Source organism: Schistocerca piceifrons, chromosome 1 (assembly GCF_021461385.2).
Source record: "Schistocerca piceifrons isolate TAMUIC-IGC-003096 chromosome 1, iqSchPice1.1, whole genome shotgun sequence".
Taxonomy (NCBI): Eukaryota; Metazoa; Arthropoda; class Insecta; order Orthoptera; family Acrididae; genus Schistocerca; species Schistocerca piceifrons.
The window spans coordinates 1,141,341,766-1,141,353,889 of NC_060138.1; the positions used below are offsets into that span (position 1 = coordinate 1,141,341,766).

At 41.6% G+C, this 12,124-nt stretch overlaps 1 protein-coding gene across 1 annotated transcript in view; it reads left to right on the forward strand.

Moving 5' to 3' along the window:
• LOC124780818 (sorting nexin-29) overlaps positions 1–12,124 on the forward strand; it is a 182,118-nt gene that overhangs the window by 77,364 nt on the left and 92,630 nt on the right. Inside the window, 2 exon segments of the mRNA XM_047253810.1 lie at positions 2,400–2,581; positions 2,745–2,860. Of these exon segments, the coding sequence (XP_047109766.1) occupies positions 2,400–2,581; positions 2,745–2,860 (298 nt within the window).

Here is a 12,124-nt window from a genome sequence, read left to right on the forward strand (position 1 = left end):
TCCTTCCCCGACTCGGAAATCCTCTTCAGCAGTGTCGCTACATGATACTCGGCTGACCGCCATTTCACCGGTGCGCACTGTCTACCATTTTTCTGAACTAGAGCCTGCAAGCCAACCCAGGGAGAATGCTGATGTGTCTGTAGATTTCATGGAACAAGATCCCCCATTCTCTGGGCCCTGTAGCAGTGAGTCTTCAAAAGCTGGCATTTGGCAGCTGCCAAGGTGACTGTCCTTCATTTGTTCCCACCTCCCCATTACCTGTTATGACTTTTCTCCAATGGAACTTTCATGGCATTAGATCAAACAAGAAGGAATTATGGCTGCTCTTGGAATCACAGTGTCTGGTTGTTTTCTGCCTCCAAGAATCGAAATTGCATCCTCGCAAGCACGTTGACCTCTTGCATTTCCTTCTGGTCCACTTTGGACCCCCTCCCCAAGGATGGCATTCCATTTCATGGGGAGCTGCACTGCTCATTCAGGATGTGCCCATAGCCAAGCCATCTCATTTAACATTCACCTGCAAGCTCTTGCAGTCCACATTTTCCTTCCTCGTTTCACCTTTTCTCTGTGTAACATTTACATCACTCTGTCATTTGCTGTCGCTGGGGCAGACTTCCTCCAGCTTATTGGTCAGCTGCCTCACCCCTTTTGGCTGTTTGGTGACTTTATGCCCACCATCCCTTTTGGGGCTTTTAAAACATCCTGTCAGAGAGGTTCACTCTTGGCTGACCTTCTCAGTCAGCTCAATCTCACTTGTCTTAACACTGGAACACTCGTGTTGCTTTCAGACTCCGTGCACACCTACTCCCATTTGGCCTCTCGTTCTGCACTGCCCATTGTCCGTGTGGTTCATTCTCTCTGACACGTACTAAGAATGACCATTTCCTGTGCACTCGGGAGGACGACTATTCAATCCTGCGTCCGGCCATCCTGATTTAGGTTTTCCGTGATTTCCATAAATCGCTCCAGGCAAATGTTGGGATAGTTCCTTTGAAAGGGCATGGCCAACTTCCTTCCCCATCCTTCCCTAATCCGATGAGACCGATGACCTTGCTGCTAGTTGGATATTTCCTTTACAAGTTCTTTTAACAATTTCACTCCATCTTCTGTCACGGGGGACAACCTCTGTGAGCTCTCTGGGACTAAGGTTCATTCTCTGATTTCTCGTATGTCTGCAGCAGATGATCTCCAATAACTTGGGCCACTATTCTGCTGATTTGGAGCACCACACACTATCGTCCCACTTTCCTCCCTTGGAAATGAGTGAGGGAGGCTAAGTGATACACTTCTCCTCTCAGAAGCTACAATGCTGCCTTCACTATGAGGGAGCCTGCCTGTGCTCTCAACTAATGCTGATTTTCCACCCCAGTGCCAGACATTGTTCACATTAAGATGTTACATTTTTCAAATTCAAATGTTCAGCACTTTTCTCTTGCAGGTAAGCACTCCCTCCTTCATACATACAATCTCATTTGGACAGATGGCACATTTCCCAGGTGGTGGTGTGAAGCCATTTTCGTACCCATACCGAAGCCCAGTAAGGATAAACACCATACTTCTAGCTACCACCCCATTTCTCTCATCAGTTGTGTTTGCAAGATGATGGAATGTGTGATCCATGGCTGGCAGGTATGGTAGCTCGAGTCTTGGAATTAACTAACCACTGCGCAATGTGGATTCTGTGTGTGCCGTTCTGCAGTTGATCATCTCATCTCTTTGTCAATCAATGTCATGAACGGTTTTCTGCAAAAATAACAGACTGCAGCTGTGTTTTGATTTAGAGAAAGCATATGACACCTGCTGGAGTACTGGTATCCCCCACACTCTGTACATTTGCGGCTTCAGAGGTTGCCTGCCCCATTTCCTTCAGGAATATTTAAAAGATAGTTTTCAAGGTACATATGGGTTTGGTCTTGTCTGACACCTTTATTCTTTTTACAGTAGTTCTTGTCTTGTGACTCATCAGTATCTCTTTATGACAAAATAATACACAGTTGTACAGCTATTTCTCACCATCAAAAGGGATAATAGTTTGGCTTTCACTGTATCTAACACAAGTAGGAACACATTCACCTACCAGACGTCAAAGTGGAACACAACATTTAGACTGTTCGTGTAATGTTTTATTTATATTAAAATGTGAGTGCTTTTTTACTGTGTTAATGCATATTTACTGTAAATATATGGTGTGTAATATTTTATGATGAATGTAACTTTGATCTGAGGTATAATTATACCCTCCTTCATCTTAAAAACCATTATTAATTTCATTTTGAACATAAAAATTGCTGAACACTAATTGCATTTTTGGGGATGGGTAGGACTTAAATACATTAGATCTTTATTAAGTAGTTTATGCCCAACAAAAGTTCATTTTTTGCATTGTTGGGTAAAAACAGTTACAGATGCTGAAAGTAAAAAGAAAAAAGATCAACGAAGACGAAAAAGGGTTCCAGCACAGATTGTAAACTTTGATGATGAACCGTCAGAAAGTGAAACTGCTGGATCTCCAGCAGACTCTGAATGCTCTACTGCACCGAAGGTATCCATTGAATCTGCTGAAACTGAAGAAAGACAGCAAGTAAGCATAACACCTTCTACATATGTAGTACTAAACCTAATGAATATTTTTCCTTATGCTGATATCTGAGATGGCTGTTACACCCAAGTGGTTTCGAGGCTGGTGATAACTTTCTGTGTCTTAGAAAAGCATAATATTGATTGATAAATTTGTCTACTTTCAGAATTTCTCTAGAGTTGAGCAGGCGGCTGAGGAAGTTGGCGTGGATGCTGCTGCAGCCAGCCTGACGGCGTGTAGCAGACCATATGATCTCTCACTGCCCTCCTCTGCTGGGAGAAGGTACCACTCATATGGGCAAACTTCCGCAATTGTGTGTGAACAGAGGATTTACTGTAGATAGTTGAGAGATAATCCTGCAGTTGCAATCCCTTTGAAGACAATATATCCCTTTGGAGTTCTCTGAAGCAACACCACTGTCTTTGTGGTAATCTATCTCATAGCTACCTGTTCCATGTGCTGCGTCAGCAGCATATTCAGGTACTGAGTTATCCCAAGTAAATCCTGATCTTGATGATAGATAGATAATTCCAGTCTTGTGTGATTGGGCAGGGTAGTACGTGAAACAGTGATCATTCTTGCCATTGCCATTGGATGCAATATATATATATATATATATATATATATATATATATATATATATATATATATATATAGACACACACACACACACACACATCAAAAAAAGTTTTGCACCACCTCGGTTCCCATAACTCATGAAGATGGATGTTGGCTGTGGATAATATATCGCAGACACAGTCCCTCTGAATGTTCAGAGATGTCATTAAACCCACTCAAAGATGTAAACAACCATGCTTGAACAGCACCTATTAGACGGAGGGCGTCCAACAGCCAGTCAGTTCCAGTCATTCCACCAGGAAGGAGGTACATGGCTTGTGTTGTCTGTAGTTCAACCATGCCTAGACAGTCAATACCACAGTTTGATCATGTCCGCATTGTTACTTTGTCTAGGAAGGGCTCCCAACAAGGGAACTGTCCAGGCATCTTGGAGTGAACCAAAGTGATGTTGTTCGGACATGGAGGAGATACAGAGGGACAGGAACTGTCAATGAGATGCCTTGCTCAGGCTGCCCAGGGGCTACTACTGCAGTGGATGACCGCTACCTACTGATTATGGCTCGGAGGAGGCCTGACAGCAACGCCACCATGTTGAATAATGCTTTTCGTGCAGCCACAGGATATCGTGTTATGGCTCAAACTGTGCGCAATAGGCTGCATGATGCGAAACTTCACTCCCGACGTCCATGGTTAGGTCCATCTTTGCAACCACGACACCATGCAGCACAGTACAGATGGACCCAACAATGTGCTGAATGGACCACACAGGATTGGCATCATGTTCTCTTCAACAATCATCAGAGACGTGTTTGGAGGCAACCCAGTCTGTCTGAACACCTTAGACACACTGTCCTGCGAGTGCAGCAAGGTGGAGGTGGCTTTATGTGGGGCCAACGTATGCCACTGGTGGTCATGGAAGGCGCTATAACGGCTGTACGATATGTGAATGCCATCCTCCGACCAATAGTGCAACCATATCACAAGCATATTGGCGAGGCATTCGTCTTCAAGGACGACAATTCGCGCCCCCTATTGTGTACGTTTTCTGAATGACTTCCTTCAGGATAATGACATCGCTTGACTAGAGTGTCCAGCATGTTCTCCAGACATGAGCCCTATCAAACATGTCTGGGATAGATTGAAAAGGGCTATTTATGGATGATGTGACCCACCAACTGCTCTGAGCGATCTACGCTGAAGGAGTGCGACAATGTGGGTCAACAGTGCCTTGATGAACTTGTTGATAGTATGCTACAACAAATCCAGACATGCATCAATGCAAGAGGATGTGCTACTGGGTATTAGAGGTACCAGTGTGTACAGCAGTCTGGACCACCACCTCTGAAGGTCTTGTTGTATCGTGGTACAACATGCAATGTAATTTTCATGAGCAATAAAAAGGACAGAAATGATGATTATGTTGATCTCTATTCGAATTTTCTGTACAGGTTCTGGAACTCTCGGAACTGAGGTGATGCAAAACTTTTTTTGATGTGTGTACATGTCATCACAGAACACACTATAATAAAAGTATTGATGACAGTTATTGAATTTTTCCCTCGGAGCTTGGTAGAGCATAGCTACGAAAAGAAGGTAAAAACCACCTTTGTTAATGTTTCGCAAGATTTTTGATGACATATTTGTATTTGGTTTATTAGTCATGCTTCACCCAACAGCAAATTCTGGGAAATCACCATATAATTAATTTCCACATGTTCCCCCAAAAACGGTAAAAATATCCAAAAGCTTGTTTCTAACCAAATGAGAATTGTTTTACGGCATCAGTAAGTCTCTCTGCTTTTCTCCAGCAACAGTGCTCAAGAGGCTCGTATAGTCCTCAAAGTTCTGCTGATGTGGTTCTCTTTAACTAAACTTGGTGTTAAAAATGTATATAAAGTCAGATAAACAAAAGTGAAGAAAGGCAGTGATTTACTTGTAGCTGATTCATGTGCAGTCCAAAGGCAAGCAGAACAGTAGGGAGACTTCTCTAGCTTTCAAGCTACTGCTCTGTTTCCAGTTTTAGTACTGTGATCGGCTGCAAATGGGTGCCTGCCATTATTCACTTTTATTGTATCCAACCTGGAATTTCCATTATTGTAGTACACTAATAAGTTTGTAGATTTTGTAAGATATGTCATGCTCCTTGTGCACATCTTGCATAATAATCTTGGCAAAAGTCTGCTTTTGCTTATACAGGGTGGTCCATTGATAGTGACTGGGCCAAATATCTCACGAAATAAGCAGCAAACGAAAAAAACTACAAAGAACGAAACTCGTCTAGCTTGAAGGGGGAAACCAGATGGCGCTATGGTTGGCCAGCTAGATAGCGCTGCCATAGGTCAAACGGATATCAACTGCACTTTTTTAAATAGGAACCCCCATTTTTTATTACATATTCGTGTAGTACGTAAAGAAATATGAATGTTTTAGTTGGACCACTTTTTTCGCTTTGTGATAGATGGCGCTGTAATAGTCACAAACGTATAAGTAGGTGGTATCACGTAACATTCCGCCAGTGCGGATGGTATTTGCTTCGTGATACATTACCCGTGTTAAAATGGACCATTTACCAATTGCAGAAAAGGTCAATATCGTGTTGATGTATGGCTATTGTGATCAAAATGCCCAACGTGCGTATGCAATATATGCTGTTTGGTATCCTGGACCACATCATCAAAGTGTCTGGACCATTTGCTGGATAGTTATGTTATTTAAGGAAACAGGAAGTGTTTAGCTACATGTGGAACATCAACCACGACCTGCAACAAATGATGATGCCCAAGCAGGTGTTTTAGCTGCTGTCACAGCTACCATATTTACTCGAATCTAAGCCGCACTCAAATCTAAGCCGCACCTGAAAAATGAGACTCGAAATAAAGGGAAAAAAAATTTCCCGTAAGCCGCACCTGAAATCTGAGACTCGAAATTCAAGGGGAGAGAAAAGTTTTAGGCCGCACCTCCAAATCGAAACAAAGTTGGTCCATTCTAATATGAGACACAATTTAGGTATAATGAATGACGATACAGCTACAGTAGTTTGGTTCGAGTCGTAAGCTTAGCAGTTAAGCTTTACCACGTAGCCATTGCTATGCGTCAGGCGCTCCGTCCGTATTTATACGGGTACTCTTCCTTTTTCACGTGCTTCGTCTGGTTTGGATCGATTGCTTATTTTTCTTTGATCTTATAAGTGCCATTTTCTTTGTTATAGGTGTTTACATCACTCTAAGCTGAAAATGCATTACTGCGCTGTGTCATTCTGATAGTGTGTGTTTACGGCCTGTCGCCGCTCTCGGCATGGCTTACTTTTGTGCGTGCTACCGCCGCTTACAATTAAAAACAAGAGAGAGGAATCGTCTCATTAGCGAAACAATGGCAAGAGACTGCTATTTGTTGTTACTTACACTGCTGCTTTCTTTGATAATGATCAACAAGAACCAAATAATAGACTGCGTATGATAGAACATGTTCTGAACGAGAGTTAGGCGAAAATTTTTCCCCGTTTGAAAATCTTTGCGGCCGCTTCTTTAGTATGTCAAATTCTGCACAGAAATTAGTCGTCTTAGATTTAAAAATCTAGTCAGTTGTCGTGCTTCATTTCTGACTGTATCACTATTAGGCATAAGAATAATATATAAACATGACACGATACGTATACTCTTACGCGTTTGCTGTTGTCTCTAGTTTCGTAGTTGATTAGGCAGACAGGATTTAAATGAGATAGCAGGAAACACGAAAGAATACATGGTAAAATGTTTATATTCGTATTACTCTTATGGTGAAGAGAATACTGCATGTGATTCACATTTCATCAGGTTCCTATTAGCAACCATCTCTTCTCAAACGTAGGAAAAATTCAGAACTTAGAGTTGGCCATATTGACAAACATCTCAAACAGTCTTGTCAGTCGGATTTTCACAGTACATTGAAATTCTGCTACATTCGAAGATGAACAATTCGGAATTTGTATTATTTCGTTGGATAATGTATGAAAATGCAGTGGTCGAAACTCGGGGCGGAGAAAAAAAGCTCGTCTTCCAGCTCTCTCTCTCTCTCTCTCTCTCTCTCTCTCTCTCTCTTTTTACCTTTGTGCCTACAAAGCATACTTGTGTAGCGCTACATATATTCGATGGCAGAAGTTAGTTGTGGTGGCACCTACCAACATTTTTCAGAACTTCCGCTTGCTTTGCACTCGATTCTAAGCCGCAGGCGGTTTTTTGGATTACAAAAACCGGAAAAAAAGTGCGGCTTAGATTCGAGCAAATACGGTAATCCGCACATCTTTAGCAGACAAGTTGCGCAAGAATCGGGAATCTCAAAAACGTTGGTGTTGAGAATGCTACATCAACATCGATGACTCCCGTAGCATATTTCTAAGCACCAGGAATTCCATGGCGACGACTTTGAATATTGCGTACTGTTCTGCCACTGGGCACATGAGAAATTACTCGACGATGACAGATTTTTTGCACGCGTTCTATTTAGTGATGAAGCGTCATTCACCAACAGTGGTAACTTAAATTGGCATAATATGCACTATTGGGCAATGGAAAATCCACGATGGCCGTGACAAGTGGAACATCAGCGACCTTGGCAGGTTAATGTATGGTGCGGCATTGTGGGAGGAAGGATAATTGGCCCCCATTTTATCGATGGCAATCTAAATGGTGCAACGTATGCTGATTTCCTACGTAACATTCTACCGATGTTACTACAAGATGTTTCACTGGGTGACAGAATGGCGATGTCCTTCCAACATGATGGATGTCCGGCACATAGCTCGCGTGCGGTTGAAGCAGTATTGAATAACATATTTCATGACAGGTGGATTGGTTGTCAAAGCACCATACCATGGCCTGCACGTTCAACGGATCTGACGTCCCTGGAGCTTTTCGCTATCGTGATCCACTGACAATGCCTGACAACATGTATCAGCACATTGTCAATACATGTGCGAACATTACGGAAGGCGAACTACTCGCTGTTGAGAGGACTGTCGTTACAGATATTGCCAAATGCATTGAGGTTGACGGACATCATTTTGAGCATTTATTGCATTGATGTGGTATTTACAGGTAATCGTGCTGTAACAGCATGTGTTCTCAGAAATGATAAGTTCGCAAAGGTACATGTATCACATTGGAACAACTGAAATAAAATGTTCAAACGTACCTACGTTCTGTATTTTAATTTTAAAAAACCTACCTGTTACCGACTGTTCGTCTAAAATTGTGAGCCATATGTTTGTGACTATTACAGCGACATATGTCACAAAGTGAAAAAAGTGGTCCAGCTAAAACATTCATATTTCTCTATGTACTACACGAATATGTAATAAAAAATGGGGCTTCCTATTTAAAAAACCACAGTTGATATCCATTTGACCTATGGCAGCACCATGTAGCGGGCCAACTATAGCGCCATCTGGTTTTCCCCTTCAAGCTGGACAAGTTTCGTTCTTTGTAGTTTTTCGTTTGATGCTTATGTCATGAGATATTTGGCCCTGTCATGATCAATGGACCACCCTGTACATGTGACAAGCTTAATTTGCCCTTGTTGAGAAATATGTGACAAGCTTTCTGATTGCATTTTATTAAGTATTTTATATCATTGTTTCTAGTTTTCAGTTCTCTTTTGAATTTATATAATGCCTTCTTGCCAATAACTTCATTATGTGTTTTTATCAAAAGATTTTTAATATTATTCCTTTAGAGGTTAACACTTTTGCTATTGAGAACTGTTTGTGGGCATTTACTCACTTTCTTGTAATATAATTATACTTTCTTGTAGCAATAAATAAATTAATTTTATACCTCTGTTCCTTGCTTTCATAGTGTTGTCATGTATTTTCCATATCGTTGTCAAAACTTTAGATCTTTAAGTTGCAATATAATGGTGACTATCAGTGTCAAGATGCCTCTGAAATAGAAGTATTAATTGCGGTATTACATAAACAGTCAGTGAACCAAGGGCCCATGATCATGAGATACTTAATTTAGGATTTTCTTCCTTCTTATTGGTAATGTGTTTGAGCAGTGTGAAAACAAGACTCCCTAGACATATGCAATTGATTTTTGTACTGAAGTTCATAGCCAAATGAAGAGTGGGAAATGGACAAACGGGGTACCAAATTGATCAGTGTGAGGCTTAGTTTAGGGGAGGGAGGGAGGGAGGGAGAGAGAGGGGGAGAGAGAGAGAGAGAGAGAGAGAGAGAGAGAGAGAGAGAGAGAATCAGGCAACTGTCTTGCGAAACTATTGGTCTAAAAGTTAGAAATAAAGTAGACTAGATGAACATTTTACAAGCGTTTGGCTGATGCTCGACGTCATGTACAGCAAATGAGGTGCTGACTGAAAATTCTAAGTTAAACATTGCACATTTAAATCCTTAATCAGCTCTTCATTTGCTGTTCACAATTTCGAGTATCATTCAGAAGCTTGTCAGATGTTTCTCTAATCTTTTTCATTTTGTACTTTCAGAGACTTTATTTTAAAAATTTGATTTTTTTTCTAAAAAATTGTTTTGTTTCCTTTTAATGAAGTGTTTATAAGCTTAAGTGTCTTGAGATTTAGTAAAGCTATTAATCTTACAACGTGGCTTTCTCCTCCTCCTCTCTCTCTCTCTCTCTCTCTCTCTCTCTCTCTCTCTCTCTCTCTCCACCCACACACACACACACACACACACACACACACACACACACGCGCAAGCTCAGCTGCACACACTTGAACATTGTGTGTAGCTGCCAAGGGTGGACTGTGAGCAGCTACACATCTTGGGAAAATTAGTCTGAGTGTTGGGGGCAAGGAGGAGGCTGGGCGGGAAGGGGGAAGGACAGCAGGGTAGGAGTGGGGAATGCTAAAGTGCTACTTGAGGAGGCATACAGGGATGTGGTGAGAACAAGACAGAGTGGCTTATTGGGGGTGAAGCATGCGCGGGAGAGTGTGTGTGTGTGTGTGTGTGTGTGTGTGTGTGTGGGGGGGGGGGGGGGGGGGGAGTGGAAAAGGAGAGAAGTAAAAATATTGTTGGTGTTTGGTGGAGTAAAATGCCTTGTAGTACTGGGGTGGGAGCAGGGAAGGAGATAGTGGGAGAAAGACAGTGACTAATGAAGGTTGAGGCTTGGGGGGGGGGGGGGGGGGGGGGAGAGACACATTGCAATTCAAAAAAGCTGATGGTGGTAGGAAGGATCCAGAATCACTGCTTCACAGCTTATGCCATCTAGATCCTTCGTACAAACACCAGCTTTTCTTAATTGTGCAGATGGGATCTCACCCTGCAGCATATCCTACATTCCCGTAACCTTCACTTCATTACTTTTTTCCATATGCAGTTGCATATGAGTGCTAGGTATGGAGCTATTGTATCAGCGTACTCTGAAAGGAACTTCACTGGTATACAGTCTTGACTGGAGGCCTTGCCATTATTGATTTAAGATGCTGTGCTGTACTGAGATACTTCTAACAATGAAGGAAAAGATAGATTGCTACTTACTGTAAAGAAGACACACAAGGTTGGAGACAGGCACAATTAAGACATTCACATGTAGCTTTAGGCCACAGCCTTCATCAGTAAAGAGAGACACATGCACACGAAGGCTGTGGCCCAAAGCAACATGTGAATAGCTTTTAATAGTGTCTGTCTGCAACTTGACATCTCTTCTTTACGGTAAGTAGCAATCTATCTTTTCTTATGTTGTTGATATTCCTACATGGAGTTTCCATTGTTTGATTGTATCTACTTCTACGTTACTCATTTTGGCAGTTGTTCATGATTTGAATTGTGGAATATTTACTTTTGTCTTCTTTTGTGAACAAATTTTGGAAAAGATGTTAGTAGCTCTGCTGTAGTGTTACTGTTATTACTAGCATCACTGATGTTTTTGTGCACTGAAGATATTGATTGTCTTGCCACTGGTGTAATACACATATGACCAGAAGCTCTTTGGTTTCTCTGCCAGATTTCAAGACAATTTTGAAACATTATAAGTATCTCACATTGAAGTTCATGCTAAATTCTGAGCTTCTGTAAAGCATTGCCAATCTTGGGGATTTTGTGTTCTTATAATTTGGCCCACTTTTTTCCATTGATTGTGCAGCAATGTTCTGACCTCTTTTGTGTGTCTTGGGGGATCAGTACCATCTCTTATTGATTTGATATGTCTCTCTCAATTGCCATTGATAAAATTTCTTTTAATTGACATGACATCTGGTCTATGCTTACATAATCAGATTGGAAGGAGTGGAGACCATCTCATAGGAAGGTGTGAAACAAATTTTTACTTTCACATTGTGTGAATCTGCAGAGGATATTAAATGTATCTGTGGTATTGAGCTGTGTGGCATGATCTTTGGCCCCAAAACATGATGTATTTGATGCATTGAGCAATGCAAATCCCATTGTGCTTCATACTTTCAAAGTATTCAAAGACAATTAATTACAGGAAAGAAATACAAACATGTCATTTTCAGATGCCTCTCATTATAACCCCCACCTGTAGCAGTAGTAGAGGGTACCTTACTCCCACAGTATTTTTATGCAAATAATGAGTCATTATATACCAAATTTAGAGTAGCTTCAGGTATTCCTGTGTTGTGCTTTTGTCATGCCTTTTTCATACCAAATACTCAGCCATATGGATGCTTGGTATGTCTTGCTGCCACAGCAAATCCTTCCAGACAGCTAGTGATATGTGTGCGGAAGAAATTCTTTTATATGTTACAGAAATATTCTGATATGTCACTGTCTTTGCACTACTCCTCTCGTCTCTAGGGGTGAAATATCACCATGACTTGTCAGCAGTAAGTCTAGCCACCCTAGAAAATCTGGATTTGATATTGACATTGTTTGTTGTTGACTATTTTTACACAGTCTTCTTACCCGTCACCTAGGTGGGTGGTAGTGGGTCTCTGCCTCCACAGAAACCTTCATGGGTGTGAGCACAGCAGCTCAGTTTCATCATAATCAGATGACTGGTA